The 27,147-nt window shown below is 41.3% G+C and overlaps 1 protein-coding gene across 1 annotated transcript; it reads left to right on the top strand.

Annotated features, from left to right (window-relative positions):
* The first annotated feature begins 4,763 nt into the window (after positions 1-4,763).
* On the top strand, positions 4,764-20,724 carry BMP10 (bone morphogenetic protein 10). Its single transcript, XM_082356384.1, has 2 exons — positions 4,764-9,179; positions 13,595-20,724. Exons 1-2 carry the CDS (start codon positions 8,846-8,848, stop codon positions 14,530-14,532), a joined length of 1,272 nt encoding a protein of 423 aa, XP_082212510.1. The 5' UTR covers positions 4,764-8,845; the 3' UTR covers positions 14,533-20,724.
* Positions 20,725-27,147: the final 6,423 nt, after the last annotated feature.

Below are 27,147 nucleotides of genomic sequence, written 5' to 3' on the forward strand. Positions count from 1 at the left end.
GGCTTCAGTTTTCTTTTTCTCTTTGTTCTATGCATGGCATTTAATGAAGATGGGTCACATGCAGACTCTAATTTCACAAAGAAATGTATGATGCTCAGCAACAGTTCTGTCACAAGACACTTAGGCTATCGCTCTGATATGGAAGACCTTCTCCAAGAAGCCATTCTGGCATGCAACCTTCTGAACTTGTCAAGTGAAAGTAGTCTGAAAAGTGTCTGCCTGCTGATAAGGCAGGTCTCAGCTATTTTTCTCCTTCCTTCCCTCTTCCCGCAGAGTGTCTGAGGCCACCTCTTGTGTTCCTTCCAACTCGGAGAGTCAACAATTCTCCGTCATAAGACTTGCCTCAGTGGGTCATGACACTGGGGAGCAAGGAGTTATTCTGTAACATGCCAGGTGGTTATAGGGTCTCAGACTGTGACACTGACATTCGTAGATTGATTTGGCTGAGGTGAATCTTTCTGATAAAACCACATTCCTCCTCCCTTCTCCAGGTATTCATCATCTTGTAATAGTCACTTTCCAAGTTCAAAAATATCATGAGTGGTTTGCCTTGACCTTGCAGCTCTCTTGGTCGTGATCACTCAAAGAGCAAATGTGTGTTGCCCCTTCAAAATGTATGTACACTGAATTCTTAGATAAGGTGACCATACTTTCTTAATGAAAAAAAAGAAAGGAGACCCATGTTTTGCCTGGACAGAACATTTGAAATTGGAGCCCTCCTAGGAAATCTAAAAATATTGCAGGATTCATGCAGCTTTTAGGGAAACCACAGAAGAGTCAGAGTACAGACTAATCCACTAGTACGGAATATCCCACCACTCTGGGCTTGAATTATGTGTCTAATCATACAGTCAAGGTTTTATACAGGCATACCTTGGAGACACTGCAGGTTTGGTTCCAGACCACTGCAATAAAGCAAATATCACAATAAAGCGAGTCACACACATTTTTGGGCGGGGGGTCTCCCAATGCATATAAAAGTTATGTTTATATTGTAGTCTATTAAGTGTGCAACAGCATTACGTCTAAAACAACAATGTACATACCTTAATTTAAAAATACTTTATTTCTAAAAAAATGCTATCACCTGAGCCTTCAGCGAGTTGCAATCTTTTTGCAATAGTAACATCACTATAACAAATATAATAACTGAAAAAGTTCAAAATATTGTGAGCATTACCAAAATGTGACACAGAGACGTGACGTGACCAAATGTCGCTGGAAAGATGGTGCTGATAGACTTGCTCCATGCAGGGTTGCTGCAAACCTATAAAAAATGCAGTATTTGTGATTAAAAAAAAAATAAAGCAAAGCATAGTAAACAGATGTATGCCCTCTCATGCCTTCTCCACCTTCTCAGAGTCTAAGTATATGGACTGATAGCTGTTTAGACAAATCGGAGGGAGTAGTGGCAAGAGGGTGATTTTGAATCCAAGTTTCCCCAATGCATGAACACGGGGTGATTCGTTTTGCCTTTCAAAACCTCAGTTTCATCTGTAAAATGGGGAAACAAATGCTTCCTTTTGGAGTGAGGCTCAGATATAAGTGCAAAACGGCTGATACCGAGAGGCACGCAGGGCTCTGAGGCTATTCCACGCCCCCGTCCACATTAACATGTTTGCAGAGCCCAGAAGGCACGTGCTTCTTGGCTCCTTATGGAGCGGGAGTCAAAAAAACTTGAAATCTACTAATTTTCTTCATTGAAATAATTGCACTTATTTGAGTATCTTAGTTTTTCCTCTGAGCTGCTTTCCAGATCTGAGTGTCTTGTGAGGCGTGAATGGCAGCTTATCTTGTTGAGAGTGTGGAATAAAACCTTAGCAGCCTCTGGTGTTAAAGGGCTTGACTTATCTCAGGGTGGTGGCAGAGTGCCCTGGCTGGCTTTGCTGCTTTGTCTTTGCACTCTGTACGGTTGCTTAGCGCAGCTGTCAAACACCTCGAGTGATCCTAAGAGCATGATGATGGACAGTCTATGCCACTCCCAGGACATCCTAGGTCAGTGGGCATTTTCCTTTTTAGCATTGACTCCTTAAGAAGTACATACCAAAAGAGATTTTGTTAGCTTTAAAGAACTATGAAAGATGAATTAAGATACAGATAATGTAGTCTTCTGTAACACATAAAGCTTGTCTCACTCCATGAATAATTGTGTTTCTGAAAGGAGCATAAGTGTAACAAACTCAATTTAAAATGTAATCGGGTAATCCTCTGTTCCAAGGAACTCTTGGTGAAGCTTTCTTCTAAAGCTAATAATAATAATACTATTTAGCTACTTTGGAATTTGATAGATAATATCAATTTATATACTTTTCAAAATCCGTGGGCTGTCTCTCTCTCTCTCTCTTTGAGCAAAAGGGGATAGGATAATCATTTATCGCCTTGTTATCTTCTACGGTTGGAGATAGCATATGAGGCACTAGTTCTTGGGATGAAAGGACCCCTCCTCCCAGACTTTTGTTTCCCCAAGAGCCTCTATATTACCAAGACAAAGGTTCAAAATTATTCTTTCATATTAAGCTCTTACTTTATCTGGATTTGATTTTTGCATAAAGAGCGAGGTAGAGAGTCAATATTTTCAATAAACGATCCTGGCACAATTTATCAAATCATCTTTTTCCTATTGTATCTGCAATGCCAGCCAGCTATTATATATCAATTTTTCATATTTGCATGAGGCTTTCCCCAGGTTCTTTTCTGTTTTATTGATCTATTCCTGCAAGGACACAACACTGTCTTGATTATTACTGATTTTTAATAGGTCTTGGTATTTGGTAAGAAAAGTCTCCCATCTAATTCTCCAAGGGTATCTTAGCTATTCTTAACCCTTCACTCCTGCATTCAAGTTTTAGGATCATCTTTTCAAGTCAATTAAATGTCTTGTTAGGATTGTGATTGAAATTTTATTGAATCTATATATTGATTGGGGATTATTGACATCTTTGTTATATTGTCTTCCTATTCATGAACTTAGATTAGTGCTACATTTATATGTCTCCTTTCTTGTCCTTCAATAAGCTTTTCTGCTCCTGGGTACCATGCTTTTACATGGGTTGAATTGTTTATTATAGAGTTATGGGAACCAACACAATACTTTAAAACAGTGCTTGCTTTCCCACCTCAACTATGTCTTTTGTCCAGGAGACCATCTCTTGCTCTATTGTAGATCCTGAGAATGAATGGGGACAGCAACAGGAGAGAGAGCCATCAAGCCAAAGTCAACCAACACAAGTGGTAGAACAAGTACACCTGCTGGGATGAACAGAATTGGGGTAACCTTTGGGAAAACAATTTGTCAATTAAGATTATTCATAGTGGCACTGTACATAATGTGGAAAACAAGAACTAATCCAAGTGTCTATCAACAGTATAATAAATCTTTATATATTTGTAAAACTTGGAACTCTGCAGTAGTGAAAATCAATGGACTACAGCTAAAAACTGCAAAAAGGCAAGTCATACAGGAAAACATATAGCATGATTCAATTTATATGTAAGTTAAAATAGGCAAAACTAAGTTATATATTTTTAGGGATTTGTTCATATGTAGTAAAATCACAAAAGTATAACAGGTTGATTAATAAAAAAATGTAGTCTGGTAGTTACTCTGTTGGGGAGAAAGAGATGAATTGGAAAGGGTTACATGGAGGTTTTAAAGGTCCCAGTCTTTTGTACTTTTTAAACTGGGTGGTGGGTGCACGGGTGTGTCTGTTTTATTACTGTCTTCAAATTTTGGTATATTTTATATAAACACTATGTGTATGGTACATTGCATAATAAAATTTTAGAAGGATGATAAACTAATTCTTCACAAATATTTAATTGAATGGTATACAATAGTAATAAACCAATCTATCTAACTATCTATATATATACATATAGAGTGTGTCTCAAGAAAATGCATGCATATTTTAATGATGGTTATTTATTTTAAATAGCATTTATGTTTTTATGATATTACTGTAAGAAGTCTCAGGAAGAAAATATTTGAATGTTTGCTATTTCTTTTTCTTGAGTGACTATGTATTAACTGCTGTGGGGAAAGTAAAGCTCTAGGCACTTATGATACATCATGGAACATAACTAGGATTCCTGCCATTCTGGACTACATACTCTAGCTAGGGGTGAGGAGTGGATGGCAGAGAGAGACAGACTGAAAACAGTGAGTGTACTATATTAATAAATTGCATCTTATGTTGGGAGGTGAGAAGCAACCACTAGAGCAGGGTCGTAAGTTCAGGATTGTTTGATGAGCTGCCATTTTGAACAAGGTGGGCAGGGTGGGACTTCATGGAGGAGTTTACTTCTGAGCAAAGACTTGAATGGGAGAGTGACCATGTGGATTGTTGGGGAAAGGTTGTTTCAGGTGGAGGGAACAGCTAAGGCAAAGGCCCTAAGATGGGAGCATGCCTGGGGTGTTTAAGGAATAGCAAGGGGCTGGAGTAGAGTTAGCAAGTGGAGATGATGTCAAAGAGGCAATGGAGGGTCATGAGGGCTTCTGTATGACTTCGTCTTTTTCTCTGAGTGAGGAAAGGAGTGATGATCCGATATCATATCAGAATCTGGCTGTCATGTTGAGAACAGACTGTTAGGTGTTGAGGGCAGAAGCAGCTGGTAGCCTGTTACCACAATCCAGGCAAGAGGCGATGTGGCACAGAGAGTCTCCAAGTATTTCTGAGATTGGCGGTATTCTATGGAGAAAAAATGTTGTTTAAGCACTCTGCATTTTTCTTGGACCTACATTCCAAGTAAGCAAATATCTGAACAACTGCTCTCAATCTTAGAATATGTTGGTGGTTGTATTCGAAATCTAAATATCCAGTGTCTTTACATTTCAATAGAATTGTAAGTTTTCCTTTACTACTTTAAAAATCCTCTTATAAGGTTATGGGAATTCTACCCAATGGAGATGGGCAGTTATTATAATTAATGGTTGTAAATGGACTATGTGACAATGTGAAAAACCCTCAAGATGAAATGTTCAGTGAAAAATAAAAACAAGAGGCAAACTGTGTATTTGTATAGTACGACTATTGAACAAAAAAGATCCATGACCTTCCAGCTGGTCCAGCCCACTTCCTCTTGGGCCTCATGTACTGTAGCGCTCCCCCTTGCTTGACTTCCGATAACCACCTTGACCTTCCCATTGATACTTAAGTCTCCCAAGCATGCTGTTTCTTCAGAGTCTTTGCATGGGCTGTTCCCTCTGCCTGCTGGGCCCTTACTCTGTGGCCCTCATGGGCCTGCATGACTGACTCCTTCACCTTCACCAGCGAGGCCTTGACAGACACAGCCACCCCCTTCTCCCTTGGCACTTCCTATCCCCTTGATTCAGTTTGTTTTTCCCACCGTGCTTATCACTACCCAACAGGCACTTCGCTTTATTTGTGTATTTGCTTATTGTCTCTCCCCCTCCAACTGAAAAGTAAACTCCCCAAGGTCAGGGGTCTGTTTTCTTCAGGTTTTGTTTTTGAACCATACCTGGCACATAGTAGGTACACACAAGAAATTGTTGAATGAAGGACTATTACAAAGGCGTGAATTTTTTAAAATTGTTAACAATTATTGATGATGATTCACACTCTAGGCCTTACTGGAGAATGAAGGGATCACGTGGAAGGTTATTAAAGGAAGGAGCTAAGGTTCTGCTGAAATCACCTACCTCGGAGAAGTTGAGTTGAGGAGTTGGCCCCTGTGTGTCAGGGCATGAGAAGCACTTGGCACACTGGTAAGCCTCGCGTAAGCTGTAACCTAGATGCTGAGGGGTCAGTAGAGGCAAAGGAACACTTCTCCTACTGCGAATGTGGACTCTGGCCTAAGGAGTTAATGAGAAATGCCACTGTCAAGACAACGTCTAATATTAGAAGAAGGCGCTGGGCAGACCATATCAGAGGAGAAAAGACCCATCCCAGGGACAACGGCACCCCTGGATGGTTTCCTAGGTCTGGAAACAGTGGGCAAGATCTGGGCTGGAGGAAGAGGGCAGCCAGAGAGCAGATTTCGTAGCAAGCAAAGAAATGATCAGAGCAAACTATCATCCTCATGTTGAGCTTGCAAATTCTAACTGCACGTAGCTTATGGAACTCTGGCTGGGGAATTTTTGGCAGAACTTAGATTCACCTGTTATATATAGTAGAGCAGTACTATGTCGTGCTAAAATATCAGAATAATCCCATACGGGTTGGTAAATAGCTGCTGCTCAAGCTCTTCCCCCAGCATCCCAGCCCAATCTCCCCAGGATCCAGAGCTTTAGAGGTGAAGCTTGGGGCCCCTGGGATCCTGCTAGTATCTCTTTAATTGGGTGGGACCTGTTATATAGCTTGCTAAACATTTTTATTATCACACCTGCAAAGTAATAGAATAGATTATGTCTACAAAAATCAAATGAAGAAGGAATGTGGAGATATTTGGACTTTTTAGAGTCATAGGAGAGTCATCAGGAAAAGCTAGAGAAAATCCTAGGAATAAAGAGACTCTGCAGCTAAAATGTAAGTTGTCTGTGACCTAGAAGAGGGAAGAAGTTGTGTTCCCTTCCTTCATGGCTAAAGTCCAATCTCCTGCCTTGTTCGCCCAGCACAGGTGAGGAACATAAGGACCTTGCGTTTCATTTCAAGAAGTCAGAGGCATTGAGATGTGGTTATAGACACTTTCCTATTCTATCTTTAAATCAACCAGAAAGGTAGACATTTGTGATGGGGAAACTGGTCCAAATATTTAACCCCATCATTATTCTAACACCGAGCACAGGGAAATCGCAGTTGCACATCCTAGCCCTGAGAATGTACAGAACCAGAACTCTGCAAGGTGGGATACCCGTGTCTCCTCCGACCTCTGAAACCAGCACGCCCGGGTTATAAGTACTACCACTTACTCGGCTGTCTTGTGGCAGTTACACGCACATGCCTGCCATTCAGAGTTTTGGAGTGTGCGTTGACATCTGTGTGTGTGTATGAAGATAAACGGGTGCTTGTTTCGATGCAGGGCGTGATACAAGGACCCTGCTGGTATGCTGTTGGGAACCTCCGGTAAAGCCTGTAGGATGGGTTATGGCCCTTGGACTCACTCACTTGTGGACCTGTTCAGGGTGTAATCTATTTTCAGTCTACGATTGTCTGTTTAATGTAGGAGCAGAAGCTTTCACTGAAATAGAGCATTGAATCAAATCCACATCTACTAAACAAATTAACAATTTTGTAGAGGGTATTTTTCCCCCCCTAAAATACAGCTCTTTCTCTGGTAGTTCAAAAAATTTGCTGTAAAAATTTGCATTTTAGGAGGGGAAGAATTAGAAGATGACTATAAACCTTAGGGAGCCTAGAGGAAAAATGGAAAGGGGACCTATTGTAGTTATCCTATTGGGGTAAACGTAGGAAAATTTAACTCAGAAACTAAGAGAATATTCCAGTGCACCAAATATATAGACGCAGCCCTCTGAACTCAGCACCAGGGCGTGCACTGAACAGGTCAGAGAGACCCCAGTCCCAATGCCTCAGCGGGAAAAGTACCCCCTGGAGTTGTTCACAGAACCACCCTGACCACAGCATGCTGCTACCGCCACTAATTAGGGTTGAAAAGTGAGATGACCTTGATTTGTCTTTCCCTACACCAGACACACAATCAATTCCACCATTGTTTTTCAGATCAAGGCATTTGGCATTTTTCACCTTTGTTTGCCAAGCTTTTACTGGAACCGTTTGATAGTCAATTTGATTTAACCATAAAGGTGGATTTGGCAGAGATTGGGGTCGTTTTAATAACTCATCACACAGGTGAAGGTCCTGAGCTCCACATCCAGCTGCAAACTGTCGCCTGCCTTGGACTGACCATGGACTCCCTGGAGACAGGCTGGGCTGGAGCTTAGTTAATCTGGCTAAACCGCCTGTGCCCCAGACTAGGGGAACCCTGGTTAAAAGGTCTGATTGTTTTCTTGTTTCATAAGAGTCAGACTGCCTGGATTCAAATCCTGGCTCTATCACTTTGTAACTTTGTGACCTCTGGCAACTTATTGAATCTTACTGACCCATATATGCCATGGGGATAATAATAGGGTTATTATAGGAAGCACATTCGGTGATATATGCAAAGCACTTAGTACAATGCCTGTTCGTAGGAAAGCACCTAATAAATTTTAGTTGCTGTGATAATGAAGCACTTGCCCTATTTTTCAAAAGCCATTTTAGCCAGATCGAATCTGTACCAAAAAGGCTATTGCCCATGAAATTTATACCTTCCTGTTTCTAATAATGTCAGCTTGTAAAGATTTATATAAGTTCATTTATATCTGTTAACTTAACTTGGAAATGTTGGAGATTTGGTCTTTCTTCAGAAATGTTTATGTGAGGATGAAAGCCCCATCACTCGCATTAATACATATTACCATTGACGTGTATTGTGTTGACTCAATGTCTATTATATGCATGTGTGAAACTGAACCACGTAAAAGCAGAAATTACGCGTTCCTGCCAAAAGGAAGTGAATTGAAAGGAGGAGAAGCAGAGCCTTTGCAAGGAGAAAATTGTCCTATCTCTCAGCCAGTGTCAGAATGTGGAAATGTTTACAAAATGCTCATTAAAAGAAAAAAGGATTGCAAGATAGAAACAAAATCTGGTGCACAAGTTTACACTAGGGAGATAAGAAAGGCTAGGCCCCTATGGGGGATTTTGTTATCCAATTACTGCAACCTGATTTTGGGGGGGGAGAGGAAGAGTGGTAGGGGGAGGGAGAGAGGGGAAGTTTCCAAACTTGTCTCCAGTGACACGAGACATTTACGCTCCGCAAGATAAAACTGCCACTTAGAGCTCAGGAGCGCTAAACCTTCCTGGGTTGGCCTGGGGGCCGGAGCAGAGTCATGGGTTCCCTGGCCCTGCAGCTGTGTGCTCTCTCCTGCCTGGTGGCTCACTCGGTTTCTGGCAGCCCCATCATGAGCCTGGAGCAGTCGCCTCTGGAAGAAGATATGCCCCTCTTTGATGATGTCTTCTCAGAGCAAGATGGTGTCGACTTTAACACACTGCTACAGAGCATGAAGAAAGAGTTTCTCAAGACATTGAACCTGTCGGACATCCCGATGCAGGATGCAGCCAAGGTTGACCCACCAGAGTACATGTTGGAACTCTACAACAAATTTGCAACAGATAGGACCTCCATACCATCTGCCAACATCATTAGGAGTTTCAAGAATGAAGGTAAGTGGAGATTTTACTGATCAAATTTGGATTCGAGTTTTTAGAAGCGGTGAGTAAATTTACAATGCGTGGAAATGATAAAGGTGAAAACATCTATATAGGGGTGTGTGTACACAGATACCCCAAAACAAGGCACATTTTGGTCTATACCGTTTTTATGGTCATTTTCCAAATATTATTAAAAGGTATTAAAGAATATCTTTTAATCCAATGCCATAAAGTGTCTACCATTTTGACATTATAATTGGGTCTTTGCAAATTTTCAATTTGGACAGCAGGTAATAAAAAGTACTAATGTTGGTCTACCACTATACCTTTGTCTGTCATTTTCCAGATAGGTCTCAGTTCCGTTTAGCTTTTAATTGACTACAAAATTTGTCAACTTCTACATAGAATGAAAATGATGACAATAGGTAAAATACAGAAAGTTGTGATTTGCGTTTCACTCAAACTTTGGGTGAGTTTCAGTTTTGTGACCTTATTTAAGAAATGTTCAAACAGGACGGAAACATATTTTAGAGATTCTTCCTAAAGTTTTGTTTTGTTTGTTGTGACGTGTATATCCTTGGAGCACTGTTTATAGTTTCCAGGAAGTGCGCATGGCCCAATTAATGATACAGCTTATTCTGTGTCTTTATGAAGAGCAATGTACCAGCTTTAAATATCAGCGGGAAAAGTGTGTTTTCTGCCCCCAGATCTTTATTCAGTACTAAATCTAATGACTTAGCAAGTTAATCCTTTATTTAATATGGTACAAGTAATCAAGAAAAATTTTTTCTAATATCTATGGTAAAAGTTGTGGGTCCAAAATAACTAATTCTTTCATATTTACCAATTATGCTTTTATAGTCATTAGGCAGGTACAAAAGAGGGTTTGGATAGATGTTGGCCAAATATTCTTGAAAGCAAAAAGGCGGTGACAAGATTTAGCTCAAGATTTGGATTTTTCAGACAGGGTTGACTTAGTAGATGTGGATAATTAGCTTAATTTCTCTGAATCTGAATTTCCTCATCTGTAAATTGAGGACAATATACCTACGTAACACAATTGAGCAATTTCAAAGAGGTTACAAGTAAGAAAGTACTACATTTGCTATGAAGTATTAAACAAATGTCTGTTGTTACTAATGAATTCCTTAAATTCCAGGCATTGGGGGAAATGTTGAATAGGTATTGCTCAGTCCTGGAGATACTATTTGCCTTTAAAATTTAGGTGACTGCCAAAATTTCAAATATTTAGTAACATATTGGAAATGTGACTTAGTAACATTTAGTAACATAATGGAAATGACAAGCTGAAATTACAGATTCTTTCTGTGGTCAGTCTGAATTGAAAATAAACATCCTCCTTCCCTGGGAAGCCTTCCTAATGTTTCTGAGTGTGGATCCCTGGGTGGCTGGCTCAGGGTGTGGGTGGGAAAATATTCGCATCCCTGGGGAAAATAGGAGTTTTTCGGTTCTCACTTCTGTGGAGGATTTGGATGGTCCAGGTGAGGAAATGGAGTTTTCAGAGCTTCTTATTACTGAAGATCAGTGAGGGCAGGAGCAAACCTCTTAGTGGACAACCCAGCTGCCCCCACCTCTGCCAATCCACTGGTGAAAATGCACAGCCCAAGGTCATGAATCCTGCACTGGGCTCACCCTGTCGGCTGTTATTGTCTTTCCTTGATTCTCTACCATTTGCTCAGTGCAACTCCCTACGAGACAAAGACCAACAAAACAAAACAAAACCTCCTCCAAATCTAACTAACAGGGGAAAACAAGTGCTGCTTCAAGGTGGAAAAAGCATGACTTTATTTCCTACCACTGCTTTGACCTCTCCTTGTCATCTTGGGGAGGTCAGTTCTCTGCACTGAGGCTTGATTTCTTCCAGAATCAAATGAACAGAATACCAATACCAGCATTATAGGGTTATTGTAAGATCTAAATAAAACAATTTGCAAAGCACTTGGCACATGTAATTTGCTCAGCAAACACTAGCTCCCTTGCCTGAAAGGTAACACCTCCATTATTACTATATTTGCACATGCACAGTGAACTTATTTTTATATCAGCTTTATTGAAGTATAATGGATATAAACAATAAACTTCACATATTTAAAGTGTATAATTTTATAGGGTTTGACATATGTAAACATCCATTGGAACCATCACCACCATCAAGATAGTGAACACATTCATACCACCAAAAATGTCCTTGTGCTCCTTGGTAAACCCTTCCTCCCACTACAGTGAGCTTTTATTGTGCATTTTTCTAATGGATGGAGCAACCAGTCTATTCCCCTACTTTTGGTCTTCTCATGTTTCCAGTCCAAGGGGAATCAAGTTTTCTCCATTCCTATAAGGGGCGGGGGACAACTACCATATTACTTGATGTATGAAGGACATATGTCATGCCCATAAATCAATTCGGTCTGATGCCCAGAATCATCAACTCATCAATATTTTTAAAGTGCTACCTCTGTTCAAAGCATCATGGTAGATTGGAGGCATAGAAGGGAGGTTAAGCTGTGGTACGTGCCAGTAGGATGACAATCTAGTTGGGAAAAATCCATTCATAAAGACAACTGAAAATCAAGGATGTAAGTGGCAAGGTCAAAGGAGAGGTATAGAGGGTAAATACTCAAGTTACCCAGAGAGGAGTGGGCTCCCAGATAGGGAGGTGAAGAAGGGAGGACCCCATAGGGAGGGGTCACAGCTAGATAGATAGAGATGAGGGGGTAGAGCTTTCCAAGGGTCAGAAGAACATATCCAAAGGTGCAGTATACAGTAAAGCAAAGGAGTGTTTTGGCAAGTAGTGAAGATATCAGTCTACTTTAAATAGGAGACTTTGTTTAATATTTCTACAAATATTAATTGATAAATTGCAATGTTCCATGTTGTAGGGGATGAATGGGAGCTATGACTGGATCAAGAGGTTAAGACCTAATTATAGGTAGCTTTGCGAGCCATGCTAGAGAGTTTAAATTCATTCCACTGATCTGTAATTCTCACTGGCAGTATATGAGATGATTTTAGGTGGTACCCAGAGGAAGCTGTGAATCATGTGAAATCAATATATGTTTTTATTAAAGTGGATTGAAAAAAATCCACATAACTATCATCTCGAACCCCTCATTTCATGAATACTGTTGCTTAGAACAAGTCTAAAAAAGGAAGTTAGTATAAAAACAATAATATCAAGTTAAAGAAAAATATTTAAAATTACAATCTGGAACAAGGACCTCACTGAAATCATGAATTGGATATACAATTGGGAAAAGGCTGCCAAAGATGATAGCGACCCCCTCAATTGGTGGTCCTCAGCATCTTTGGTGTCATGGAACTTTTTGATTGATGATAGATGTCTTCAGGGATTCCTTGTAGACAGGTATTACCTGGGACATGTGTAGAGGAGATTTGGACTCCTATAAAATTCTCAGATAAGGAGTCAACATAATAATATTTGGAGGTGTGTTTCTAAGACTACAGGACCTTTACAATTTCATTTCATAAACATTCTGAGTGATTCCTGTGTGCTGCACTTCCATACCAGGTTCTAAGAGCACAAAATTAAGGCAACCAATCTATCCCCAAGTTTTGTTTCCCCTCATTCTTCCTTACGGAGAACCACAAACCCCAAATTCAACTGCTGTGACCCCCTTAGTGTTATGCCTATCTTGTTGACCTTGTCAGGCTTTGTTGTCTAAAGCAGGGATCAGCAAACTTTTCCTGTAAAGGGCCAGAGAGATAGTAAATATTTTAGGTTTTGTGGGCCGTATGATCTTGGTCGAGACTATTTAATTCTGCCATTGTAGTGCAACAATAGCCACAAACACAATGTAGAAATGAATGGGTGAAGTTCTTTTCCAGTAACCCTTTATTTCCAAAAACAGGTGGCAGGCCTGATTTGGCCTGTGGGCTAGGTTTACCAACCCCTGGTCTACATGGATGTTTTTCAGGAAGACCCCGACTATGTGAGGGTCTCCATCCATTACAAGTACAAATAGGAAAAGCCATGACATCCTCGTCACTGAAAAGCTTCAAGAAAAAAACAACCACCACACGTGTCTCGTTTGATAGCTCCTCACTGGTTAGAAAAATTGGGGGTTTGCCTGGACAATCTCCAAGGTCCCTCCCAGGTCTATAATTCTGTGACCGATAAGCTACGCAAACAAGGCTGGGTGCGTTTTCTCTCATTCATGAGGCGGCCATTTTCCATTTTAGTCTTGGCAGCTTAACTCAGTCTAGCGTTCTACCCTTGACCTTTCAGTATTCTCTCTTAGAGAATGCTAACACTGTGTTTGTTTTCATTGATTTTCCCTCATTCTCTCTGTATCAAGCCTCCTGAATGGACAGGCACTCTTATTGAATAAATAAGCCTCTGTTTTTCTCTGTAACATACTGCAAATCTGATTTATTTATTTTTTTTTCAGATCTGTTTTCCCAACCAGCCAGTTTTAATGGGCTCCGAAAATACCCTCTCCTCTTCAATGTGTCCATCCCTCACCATGAAGAGGTCATCATGGCTGAACTCAGGTTGTACACCCTGGTGCAAAGAGATCGCATGATATATGAAGGAGTGGACCGGAAAATTACCATTTTCGAAGTACTAGAGAGCAAAGGGGACCGTGAGGGTGAAAGAAGCATGCTGGTCTTGGTGTCAGGGGAGATCTATGGAACCAACAGTGAGTGGGAGACTTTTGATGTCACCGATGCCATCAGGCATTGGCAAAAGTCAGGCTCATCCACCCACCAGCTGGAGGTTCACATTGAGAGCAAACATGAAATGGAGGATGCTGGCAGGGGACAACTGGAAATAGACACTAGTGCCCGGAATAAGCATGTCCCTTTGCTTGTCGTGTTTTCTGATGACCAAAGCAGTGAGAAGGAGCGGAAGGAAGAACTGAATGAAATGATTGCCCACGAGCAACTTCCGGAGATGGACAACCTGGGATTGGAAGGTTATTCCAGCGGACCTGGGGAAGAGGCTTTGCTGCAGATGAGGTCAAACATCATCTATGACTCCACTGCCCGCATCAGAAGGAATGCAAAAGGAAACTACTGCAAGAGGACCCCGCTCTACATCGACTTCAAGGAGATTGGCTGGGACTCTTGGATCATTGCCCCGCCTGGATACGAAGCCTACGAATGCCGTGGTGTTTGCAATTACCCCCTGGCTGAGCATCTCACCCCCACGAAGCATGCGATTATCCAGGCCTTGGTCCACCTCAAGAATTCCCAGAAGGCTTCCAAAGCCTGCTGTGTGCCCACCAAGCTGGAGCCCATCTCCATTCTCTATTTAGACAAAGGTGTCGTCACCTACAAGTTTAAATATGAGGGTATGGCCGTCTCTGAGTGTGGCTGTAGATAGAAGAGGAGTCCTGTGGCTTATTTAATAACTGTAAATGTGTATATTTTGTGTTCCTATTTAATGAGATTATTTAATAAGGGTGTACAGATCATAGAAGCTTGCTGCCTTAGGGAATTTGACAGGTCGGTTTGTTGTAGGAAATGCATAATTTACTCCACAGTCTAGTCCCTTCCAATCTATGTTTCTTTGGACTTGCCATTTCCTGGCAAGGCCATCTCTAATAGTAAGTGGCAAGCCCACACTACTTGCCCTTTAGGCCGATTCGAAAGCAACACCCCTAAGCAGAAAAACAGTGTCGAGAGAGGTAGATATTCGTGTATGTATATGTGTACATAGATAAACCTATAAAATCCTTTTGGTTCTATATAGGCAGATTCTACTCACACACCTGCATAACCCAATCAAATGTGTATATGTTAAAAGACAGTGGGATGTTCTTGGTCACCTCCTCTCTAAGTAGTATTTCCATCAGGATAATTTGCACCAGGAATTTAACCATCCTAGGAAGTATTACATTTCCGAAATACTACTGGAAATGTAGGGGTAGCTTTTGTCAGTTGAGTTTCTGCTATTACTCAGAGCAGCAGGGCCTGGTAAAGGAGGCTGCATGTTTGAGGGGAGGGGTTATTTGATACACAAACCAAGTGACTTCAAGGGGCAGTGGCCTTAAGGGACAACAGCAAAGAATGAGCCCACGGGGGACCAGTGTGCTCTAGAGGGCAGTGCCTGGTCAAGAAAGGAAAGCAGAGGGGACTCCATCTGTTCCTAAGGCAACAGGAAGGCAAGGCCATGTGTGTTGACCTTTATGGCTGCAGAGGGTACAGGAGGTGGGAGGGGCTCTTAGGGGAGGAGGGCAAAGGATAGAGATGCTGTCCTAGGACGTGTTTGTAAAATTATAAGCAGTTCTAATTGGAGAGTTAAATATTTTGGACAAAATAAAATTAACAAAGACCAAGAGGAGGAAAAATCAGAAGGGATCTGTTTGTTGGACTCTTCTTACTATTTTTCTTCAATTCTTCATATTTCTCCTTTGCCTCTGAACCTCTGCTCTTGCTGTTTTCTACCTTTTCCCTTCCCTCCCTCTTTTTTGCCTGAGCACCTTGTGTCCTTCTCCCATTCATGCGTCCCCTATCATCCCTGGCCTTCGTTGCCCCTGCTTTGAGCTGGAAGAGGACACCTGAAAGCGTTTGCTCTTGGGATAAAAGGAGTTAGTGCTCTAATTTCTAGATTTCCCCCTGATATTTTATTTAGTTGAGTTGCTAATATATAAAATGTTTTGTTCATGAAGAATACTTAAGTGTAAGAAAAAGAGAACCAGAGTCGAAATGAATACATTTAAATAAATGAATTAAGAAATAGACACACAACCAAATGACTCGAAAGCTAAGCTGGAATTTGGAAATCAGGTTTGCCCCATGATGGAAACCCTGTAGCCTTCCCAACCTTCCCACTCTGCAGTCTTTCTGTTTGGGAACTGGCCAGGACTAAGGGACTGGGAAGTATTCCTGATGACAATGGTCTGGGGCGTCTGCCCATTAGTTAGCCAGTTGGAAGGACACTGAGACTTGGTCCCAGTGCCCCCCATGCAGGACCACAAGTGTTGTGCAGGGAGAACCACAGCAGAGCAGTTCTCAGACTGTTCTGACACCTCCAGGCAGACAACATAGATGGTCCAACCTAGAATCAGGAATGTGGTTTCCAGTACATTGTCCCCCCCCTCACCCCCCTGAATGCTTCTTTAAAAAGGCTTGCACTTTTTTTTTTTTTACCCTCGAAAACCATCAGCCTTGCTTTCACAAACCTCTGGGGTCATAATCTCATCTTGCCCTAGAAAATAGAGGCCAGGGAAGCTATTTTGAAGGACATTTTGCCCAATTTGGCCCTCAGCTCTGCACATCTGTTGTCCACTGGTATCCAGAGGGTGAATCCTGGAGAATCCATTGCCCCTGGAAGAGTGGTATTCTGGCCATCAGTGGGTATACAGTGATTGACAATTTGAGATAGCCATGCAACTCAGAATCATTCATTTATGGAATACCCTCCATAGAAAACGGTGTGCTTGCGTGTGTGTGTGTGTGTGTGTGTGTGTGTGTGTGTGTGTGTGTCTAACTGGCTTTATATAGCCAAGCTTAGTGCCCTCCGTGGGATGGGGTGCATTCTTTACATCCATGGATCCATGGTACATACTGTATACTCATATACTCTACGGTACTTCTTATCCTTTCTAAAGGACACTGTAATAGACATAACGGTAAAACCTTGGTTGAATGGGATTGTTCTAACTAGATAAAAATCAAGCAGAATTTTCTTTTATATGTAAAGTACATAAGACAGTGGTATGCTGGTGAATGCTTTATACCCAGCAGTGGCGAGGTGCGGGTTGTGAGGAGGGAATAGCTCTGATTTGTGGGTTTCAATGGCGCAAATACCCCCTCCATGGCCTACTTCAAGCTACCAATGTGATGTCAACTGGCTTGCAAAATACCCAAATACGTAACAGTAAGCTCTCGGGAGCCACGTCTGCCAACTCTGGTATCCTCCTGTTATTAGCACGTTCATATTAGAACACTAAAGATGTGACGTGCCAGACTCTGCTTTCCTCATGCCCTCTGCTGGCTCTCCCAGGTTCCTAGGGAAGCTTTGTTGTGAGCCCTTACAGTCACTCTTCCATTAAAGAGATGTGAAAATCTAGGCTGTTGGCAATCAGGCTGCATATGCCAGATGTTTCTCCTTTTACCACAGTCCAGAGGTAAACACGCGTTTCTAAGATTTTCTTCTACCCTATGGAAGGAGTGCAGAAAGCCACCTATTGGTTATTCAAATGTTGCTAGTTGCATTTTTTTTTTTTTTTTTGCTTTCTTGTCATCAAAAAATTAAAACACACCGACCATAAATAGAGGGGTCCTGCCAGCTCCCCTCAGGCCTCCTGAAGCATGCTCGCAATTCCTTTACCTCACTGCATGAGTACGAAGCCAGGAAGGTGTCAGATCCTTAGGAAAGTAGAACTCACTACTGTCTTCTCTGGTCATAGACCTTTGCTATATGCCACACCTGTCTTTTTTACACTTTTATGGCAGAATTATCATCGCTGAAGTTGATAAACCTAAATGACTCTTGAGAAAGGTAGCAGGGGGACTTTGGCAGCCAACAACCAAAATATTCATGTAAAAGTTTCTAGGCTTCCTACTATTTATTGATGGATATATTTATTTTTTGTAATATAGTGTAGAATACCAAATATTTTATTTTTATGTTTGTGATTCCCTCTTGGATAAAAGAGTCTTCTGTGCTTTTCAAATAGTACCTTCTCCTGAGTATGGCTCCTCTACAGTGTATCGCCTGTATTTTCATCTCTGTCTTTTTGCATCAACATTTCCTGTTACTTCGAGGAGCCTTGCCAGAAGCTTGCCGTAAGTGTGTATATTTGTATCTTGTAGGCATGCTGTGAGCCCCTTGGCATATTCACTGATTTCTAAATAGGACAGTTTTAACTGACGTGTAGGTGTTCCAGAAAATATTTAACCAATAAATATCATTCTAATAAGCTGACACTGTCATTTTACTGTGAGAGGCAAATGTCAGGCTGTGAGGGACTATGTTTGCTGCTCAGTGAATGGAGACGGTATTTAATGGGGGCCTTTCATGCCCCTAAACTGGTGCTTCCCCTCTGACTGTATCCATCACCTTCAATGACCCACCAATTCAGAGACCCAATTGGACAAATCCATTTGTAATTGGAAGCATTACTCTATAAATGTAAAATAAAAGGTTAATTTAGTGATTTCCCAAAAGAATCAGTCTCAAGGTACCTAAATTCTTTCCCTGCATATAATTTTTTTGGAAATTAATGGCAAATACTTTTCCCAGAAATTAATGTTAGTAAATGTTTTGGTATTCTTTGGAATCTATATTCTCTAAGTAAAAGATATTTTCATAGAAAGGAATTTTACATACGGCTTCTTACTGGACTGTTCAAGAGACCATACAGTCCAGCAGTGTTTTAGCAAAGCCATTTGCAATTTGTCTGGAACATTGAGGGGATGCTGTCCTATCCAAAGGCCTGGGATCTTTTCACAGAGTCACCGTGGGTTGTACTTAGCCCTTTTCGAATCTGGTAAAAGAGCAATGCTTCTGTGACTCTGTGCATTTTCTTGTCTCCAACAAGGACATTTGATTTCACACATTAGATGGAAGGAAAGTAGATAACGTTGTATCAGAGCAGCATAAAAGGGTGTTTCTGGGTGTGGAAATGTATCTGAACAACCCTGTCAAGGAATGCCCGTTTGTCATGATCCGCATGTTCCTATCACATATGAGCACTTGTTTTGTGAGTGTCTGGCCTGATTGCCGTGGGGATGTCGACGTGTTCGTGCCCACCTAACGAGCCTCCACAAACATGGGAAATCCACGAATCCCACGGTCACACCGAACCAGCTGAAGCATGTTCATGTTTTCGTGTAAAACCCTGTCCAAATTTACATAGTAATTATTAGACTACAGTGAAGATGGAAATAAGTATTTTACACGGTGTTCATAAGCCACCTGTGTACATTCAGAATCATCTTGTTAAATAAAATGGAAAAATTATTTTGACAATAATTATGTGCAGCTTATTTTTCCTCAAGATGAAATCTTTTCTGCGTTCCCTGCTTCCCTTTTTTTTTCTTTTCTTTTCTTTTCTTTTTTTTTTTAACGTTTCTTTTTCACAGTCTATCCAGATGGAGTAGAGCTTCCTGCTATGTTCATAGAGCACGGCCTGAAGAATCGATGAGTTAGTTTTGGCTTCTAAGTTGTCTCACCAGAGAGTGAGGATATGCTTCTCCCATTTTACACAACTTTCTGTGAAACCCAACAATGCCAGAGACATACATAGACAATGAAATTGGCTCCTCTTTGTCAATAATTGTGAAATATTTCTTGAGTTTGGAATGAGACAGATAAAACAGAAATTACTTTGGGAAACATATCTAGGCTAAAGTTCACTGAAACTTGATTACCGAAACTTTACAGAATCTCAAGCTTAGAAGGGAATTTTGAAGTTATCTGAGGGCCACTCCCTCTGGCAGCCACCAAAGCACTTTTCATCTTTTCCGCAAATATTAGTGACGAGAAGGGAACACACTACCTTCTTAAGGGCAGCTAGTACATTTTTAGAGGGATTGCTTTGTACTCATTTCATCAAATAGGTTAGTTCATTATGCCCACGAGTTACTGCAGGAGAGACAAAGGTAAGCAGAAAGTCACTAGAGTTCTTCCTTATATGGAACTGAAGACCCTTCTGGTGTCCCTCAAAACTTCCCTGTTCCCAACCCTTGTGAACATCTAATCCATCTTCATGACAGTCCCTCTGGCTTGCAGACAGCTCTCCTGTCCTTCTGCATCCACGGTCCCCCTTTTCCTGTAATAGTGTGTGTTTGAACACATGGCCAGAAACAGCGGGCTCCCTCGGCCAGCTGGAAACAGAAGGAAGGCCTGCACCTAGGCTAGACTTGGGCCCTGAGGGGGTAATAGGCCTGGTGGACAAACAGACGCTGCTGTCTGTCCTGGAAGGAAGTTGAATCTATGGCAGAATGTGGGATTTGAAGGACAGGGAGACATTCCCAGGTGGGCCCCAAATACTTCCCTCAGACAATCAACCTGCACCTCTTTTGGAGGGGATCCTCCAATGTGCTGGCCGGTGGGCTATATCTGGCAAGTGCGTCAGCAGGGAGCACGACCCTTGTTCCCAGTATCGGGAGGAGTGATAAAGGCAGGACAACAGTTCCAGTCCTGGAGGAAAGGGGGCTGAGAACCGGAGATGGGGCCTAGGCCAGGGCTGGACTGAAAAAACCTTCGAAATGCCATTCTTACGACTTGATTTTGAATTCTTTAGCAACACATTCATTCTCTTCTGTAAATAGTTCCATTTCTGAGTGCCTCTCCCAGTGTGGAGCTTGGACTGTTCTCCACCTGTGGTCTGACTTGAGCATGGCAGCGCAGAACCAGCCATCATGGTTCTAGAAGTTTCTCATCTACTGATAGAGCCTGGCATCGCGTTGGGCAGACAGGCTTGCAAGCGATTTGGGGGCTAGTTTGTCTACAAAGTAAGATAAAAAATCATTTTCAAATCTTAGATTATGCATTTAATAATATTTACGGGTTCTAGCAGTGCTCCTAAGGTGAATTGATCTTTGTGGTGTTACGGGAAAATAATGCCATGAGACGGACTGCATGTAGCTCCAGTCACATGATGAGAGCCCGCTTTTGTGCAGAAGTGACTATTTGTAAATAAGGGGCTTGTTTGGAGAAGGTGAGAGCTTGTTAACTTGGGTGGTTATAAATGGATTATGCGATTATCTCCAACTCACTCTCCCAAACTGTCAGTTTACAAGAACCAGCTCCTGCCCTCTCTTAACCTTCCTCAGAGCGTTCGCACAGATTCAAAGGAGCTCATATCATCCCAAGGAGAAAGCCTGGAAACACGCAGACACCCCAATCCATTTTTACTCTTAAATGTGATTCTGAGACTCTTATACAAACTTTGGGCCACTCAGTTCAAATTAAGATTCTTTGGTGGGAAGTGTGAAGAGCTGTCATCAAATCGGGATTCAGCAGAAAATTTTCACTCACAGGACACAAGGCCAGGTTTCTCCCACAGCATGGAAGTGGTGCTAGAAAAATCCAATTCTAACCCCTCATTAGTATTTTTGCCTAAAATGTATGACGTAACCTGACCATTTATGAGGAAATATCAGAGGAATCCGTTTGGAGAACATTCTAGAAAATAACCAGACTGTACTCTCTAAAATCCTCAATGAAAGGCAAAGAAAAACTGAGGAACTGTTAGAGATTAAAAGAGGCTAAAGAGACATGACAATCATAGGCAACACATGATCCTGGACTGGATCCTAGATCCCCCCAAAAAGGGCAAAAGGACGTTCTCTTTTTGTTAAGTTCACTACTGCTCAGCTAGCAGAACTCTATCAACTGTACACTCTCAAATGACTGTCATTTAAAAAAATCATGGTTATTGGTGTTTCTCTGAAACTGTGAGACGTCATATGGGAGGAGTAAGTAGGCTTTTGCCCAATGTAATCTGCAAGAAACAAGCAAGCAGCATTCAAAATAAGACCTTCGCCAGTGGGTAAACCCGACAGAAGGAACAGAGCGGAGGGGAAAGTGTTCATCCGCGTGGCAAACGTGATGTCAGTACACGAGCTGCAGCCAAACATTTTCCTGAAATAGCCAAGCTCAACACTCCATTCCCCGAAAAGAAGCATGCTTTTCAGGCAGTAAACCATCTGTTTCAAGTGTTTAGAAAATGACTCTCCAATCACTGGTAATTTAAACTTCCTTATACCCCAGTTCAATGTTTGATAAGGGAAGAGTGCTAACAGGATGGGAACTGAGTTACTATATTAAGAAACCCAGCGAGAACAAAAACCAGCCCCCTGCAGCTATTTTGTTTATGCTCCAGATCCGTCTGTTTTAATTAACATAGTATTTACATGAGACCAGCTCCTGTTACCTCTTTTGCTGCCACTGTCACATGTTCTGTTCTTTAAGGTTTTTTGGTTTGGTTTTTTGTTTTGGGGATTTTGTTGTTGCTTTTTAAAAAAAACTTCTACAAAAGCACACAGCACAGTGAAATCACATTATCGCATCCTAACTCCCAAGGGCCAGGCACTCTTGCTTTGTACAGTATGGGGTCAGGTATTGGGTTGCTAGATAAAATATAGGATGTCCAGTTAAATTTGAGTCTAAGATACACAATGAAAAATTTGTTGAGTATGTCTCAAATATTGCATAGGACATGGATATACTCAAAATGTATTCGTTGTTTATCTTACTCCAAATTTAATTGGGTGTCTTGTGTTTTTATTTGCTAAATTTGGCAGTCTTTGTTGGTTATTGCTCAGAAGTTTCCTTGAGGGGAGAGAGCTGGAGGAAATGAAGTACTTCTTCCATCGATTCCCTAAAGGATTCCTCAGAAGATCACAAATCAAGCCTAGCAGTGTTCATTGTTGAAGGACAGCTTTGAGATTTGAGGTTGAAATCCACTTGACCATGATACCTAATACTAAAAACAGTAGCAAATCCCTAACACACCCTCCTCCTCATATCCCTGGAAATCTTACCTTCAGAGTTTCCATTTTTCATGTTGATTTTGCCTATTTTGGATTTTGTTATATTCACAAAAATGAAATTGCTGGAGAAAAAGGATGTGCACATTTAGACTATATCATTCTGAGAGATACTACCAAGGCACTCTCCAAAATGTTATACCACATCATACCCCATCAGCTGTATGCAAGAGGTCTGTTTCTGTAGTTTCCAATATTCAATACTATTGCTTTTTTCTTAATGGATGTTGGGATAGTTGAGATGTGTCCCCCCTCAAAATATATGTTGAAGCTCTAACCCCTAGTACCTCAGAGTGTGACCTTATTTTAAAATAGGGTCTTCAAAGAGGTAGCCAGGTTAAAATGAGGTCACTAGCGTGGTCCCTAACCCAATATGACTGGTGTCCTTATAGAAAGGGCAAATTTGGACACAGACACAGACAGGCATACAGGGAGAACACCTCATAAAGATGCAGCTCCAAGACAAGGAATGCCAAAAATTGTCAGAAAACCACCAGAAGCTAGGGTAGAGGCATGGAATGAATTCTCCATCACAATCCTCAGAAGGAACCAACTTTGCAGACACCATGATCTTAAACTTTTAGCTTCTGGAACTGTGAGGCTATCCATTTCTGTCTTTCAAGTCACTCAGTTTGTGGTACTTTGTTATGGTATCCCTAGGAAACTCATACAGATGCTAATTATGATAAATTTAATTAAATTAATTTTATTTCTTTAATGATGAGTGAGTTTGAATATATTTTAAAATATTTCTTGATTAATCCTCTTTATTCCATCAATAGACTTGTCCTGTCATTTACTCATTGTTCATATTCTTCTAGCTGATTTGTTGGAATCCATATATTATGTGCAGTTAATCCTTTGTTTTATGCTACCAGTGGTTTTCCAGTTTGTCGCTTATCTTTCAACTTTTCAAAAATATTGTATTTTGCCGTTCAAAGTCTTACATTTTTACTTAGTCGAACCTGTCAGTCTTTTCCTTTTTGGCTTCTTGGTTCTGCGTGTCATGCTTAGAGGTGGTTTCCCTGTCTCAAAATTATTAAAATGTTTTGCTGGCAAAGTAATATTTGGCCCAGCATAATGAAACAGTCAAAGGAAGGAGAAGAAGTGAAGAGAATAAGAAAGTTTTTCCTGGCTAGGACTAACATGAGCCAATTTCACGCTGGACCTAGAAAAAGTTTAAAGCTTTGTTTTCTCCTGCAAGTTCTTTAAAAACCTCCTATTTTGCAATTGCCTTTGACTCTGCAGTTCCTGTGACTTGAGGGCTGGTTGCTGACTCCTCCAAACCCACGGAACCAGGGGTCCACCCAGGCTCTTTTGTGCTAATGTCCCATCATGTCTTTAGGCGATCTTATCGGATGGTGTTCCTATTATGTACCACTGTATAAGGAACCGTACCCAAACAATGCTTTGAACAATAACAATCATTTATTTTGCTCATGAATCTGGGGGCTGATTAAGCTCCAGGGGGAGAGGCTTCCTTCGCATCTCAGGCGGTCAGATGGTGGCTGGGGCTTTGTCATCTCCAAGGCTTCCTCGCTCATGTGTGTGGCATCTGGCCTGGGGCACCTTGGATCTCTTTCTCTGTCTCTCCATGCTGTCTCTCCACGTGGCTACCTCAGGGTAACCAGAGTTCTTCTACGGTGGCAGAAGGTTTCCAGGGTGCATGTCTAGCCTTGAAAGACAGGCAGCATCACTTCTGCCATATTCTATTTGTGACCAGCAAGCTCATGATTTGACTCCATCTTCCAAAGTGATGTGTGTTGATGAAACTTCAGCCATCTTTTAAAATCCCCATAGATAATATCTAAGAAATCTCAAAGGTGATTCTCTTTTTTCTGTGCTCTGCCCACACTGGGGTCACAGGAAACACATGCATTCTTGGCCCTGCCTAATCCTGAGACAGCAAGTACCCCCCTACTTGGCAGTAACTGTTCTGCACGCCTCCACCAGAGCAGGTCACCAGCTTAACTCTTGAGCTCAGATTTCCTGGATGGGGCTCAGACTTGAGTCATCCAGGTGCCTCCCTGCAAACATAGGAAACATCTGTCAGGATCTCAGAGGGGTGAAATTTGAAGCAACTCTGACTACACACGAGGTGAAGGACAAGCATTCTTCCCCCTCCCCTCAATTCCAACAATAAGAGCTCGTTTAAGTAAATGAAGATACATTCAAAATGAATTAATAGTCACTAAAATCAAGTTTTGAAGGATATCTGTAGGCATGGCAAATCCTTCCTTAATCAGAAAAAATTTTTTTTAAATTAAGTCAAATCATGATAGGCTTTTTAACTTGGTGACTCAAGATAGCTAAGCAATGTGTTTAAGCTAAAGTTAGAGACCTCTTTCAGTTCTTTTGGTTTATTTGATTTTAAAGCTCTATTTGGAATTCTTGATCTTTGGACAAAGGAGTTGCAGCAAAATTAAGTAACTTAACTAAAGTCATCTAATCAGTCAGTGGAAGACTTAATCACAAGACCTAGATATATCATAACCTCAGGTGACCAAGATGTTTTTAGTAAAGTTACCTCCTAAGATTTGCCTCAATACTGATTTGTTTTAATGAGCAACAAACAAACAAACAAAACATTCCAGATGCTTCTAGACTATAATCTGCATTTTCTAAACTTTCATGAATGTGGTTGCTCAAAAGCCAGATTTTGACAAATACTGCCAAGCAATATTATTTAGTAAGTAAGGATTTACGTAATGTGGTTGGATGCCACTGGCTTGAGGAGTTGCAAAGTGAGAAGCAAAGTGCTTTTGAGACAACCCAGGACATGTGTTGAAAAGCTACATGTGGAGTTAAGTAAAGGTTGAAGGCAGTGTGGATTCACATGGCAAGTACAGTAACCAAGTCCCATGATCCATCACCTTTGGGTTTGTTGTTTTTTGCCATGACAACTGCTTATCTTTGGTAAATGTTTTTGGATCCAGAGCCGACACTTGAGGAAGTAGCTTTTCTTAACTGGCTTGACAAACAAAGACTAAATATGAAAATTAAGCAACACAGCAAGAGATTTCCACAAGGAGGATGTTAAGGGCTTTATTATAACTGCTCTCTTCATCATTACACAGTGATGTCAAAAGATGCTGAATGGAGAATACTGGTTACTCCGAGCTCTGATATTCACCAATAAGATGCAGTTAATCAACTACCTACAGCTAATATGAACCCTTTAGATCTACTACTAGTGCTATTACTAGCACAATAACTTAAAATCAATAGTAGAAGGATCAAACTATTTACCTCTAACCCTTGTGCCCAGGCAAATCAGACCAACTTGGAGTTCCATTGCCAGATTTCAGACTTTGTTATGTCACTCTGAGCTGTATGGCTGTCTTGTGTACCGGTACAGCCCTACTTCCTGTCTTCTTCTTAAGCCATCAAGGGATCCCACCATTCTCTTTGCGCTGTCTAGAACAGGGATGGCAACCCCAGAGGCCAGGCAAGTAACATACACAGGTGAGGAGGCCTGGAGACTGAGGACCACTGGAGGGCTCAGCCTCCAACTGTTGGCAGCAGCAGCTGCGAGGTTCCAGACAATTGTTGCTGCAGTAGTTTAGGTCTGGGTGTACCAGATTTTCCAATTTTAAGATAAATTAGAAATCTGAAATTTTATTTTTTTTGAATTTTTCCATCTGATTCCAGAAAGTGTCTACATTCTGGGAAGTACAGATAATACACCTGTGAGCCTAATTTGGCCCATAAGCTACTTCTTTGCCCTCTCTGGCCTTGAGGTTAGTTGGGACACTGGGAGAATCATAATCCTTCTGAGTGGGACCACGACTTTTCTCACTGAACCCAGCAATCATGTCCGGAACTGGAACTGTTCCTCTTGAGGCTCATTCTCTGTTTGACTCCCAGCTGCTTCTCTTGATCAGCTGGACCAGGATTTGGGTCAGGGGGTTCCTTGGCATCACCTCCCTTCCCAGTTCTGGGAAGTTTACCTCTGCTACCTGTAGATGCAGAGCCAATAGCCTGACCCCAGTGGGCCTGTTGAGGCCTGCCCTTGATCCTGGCACTGTTTCTACAGCTCAACATTAGAATGAGACTTTCTTCAGTAAAGAGATGTTCTGTGTCAGTGGTTCTCAATGGTTCTCAAGCTAATTTGTGCATTAGAATCATCTGAGAAATAATTTTTAAAACAAGAGTCCTGGTCTTAGCAAAGAGAATCACATTGAGTCAAATGGATATAATGTCGGGCAGCAGTTCTCAAATGTTTTCTTCTTAGGGCTCCTTCACTTCCTTAAAAATTATTGAAGACCCCAAAAAGCTTGTGTTTATGTAGGTTATAGCTATTGATATTTACTGTATTAGATATTTAGACTACGTTAAAAAATGTATTTATCAATTCTGCTTAATATTAACAAACTCATTGTACGTTAATATAAAGACCATATTTTTGTGAATAATAAATATGTTTTCCAAAGCAAAATTAATGTCATAAGAAAATTGGCATTGCTTTACAATTTTGCAAAAATTTTTCAAT

This window comes from Balaenoptera borealis, assembly GCF_965194805.1.
Source record: "Balaenoptera borealis genome assembly, chromosome: 15".
Taxonomy (NCBI): Eukaryota; Metazoa; Chordata; class Mammalia; order Artiodactyla; family Balaenopteridae; genus Balaenoptera; species Balaenoptera borealis.

Bases quoted from the DNA above. Each gene is read 5' to 3' on its own strand.
- BMP10 (XM_082356384.1), top strand. From the start codon at position 8,846: ATGGGTTCCCTGGCCCTGCAGCTGTGTGCTCTCTCCTGCCTGGTGGCT. The intron at 9,180-13,594 runs GTAAGTGGAGAT...TTTTTTTTTCAG, and splicing joins TAGGAGTTTCAAGAATGAAG to ATCTGTTTTCCCAACCAGCC.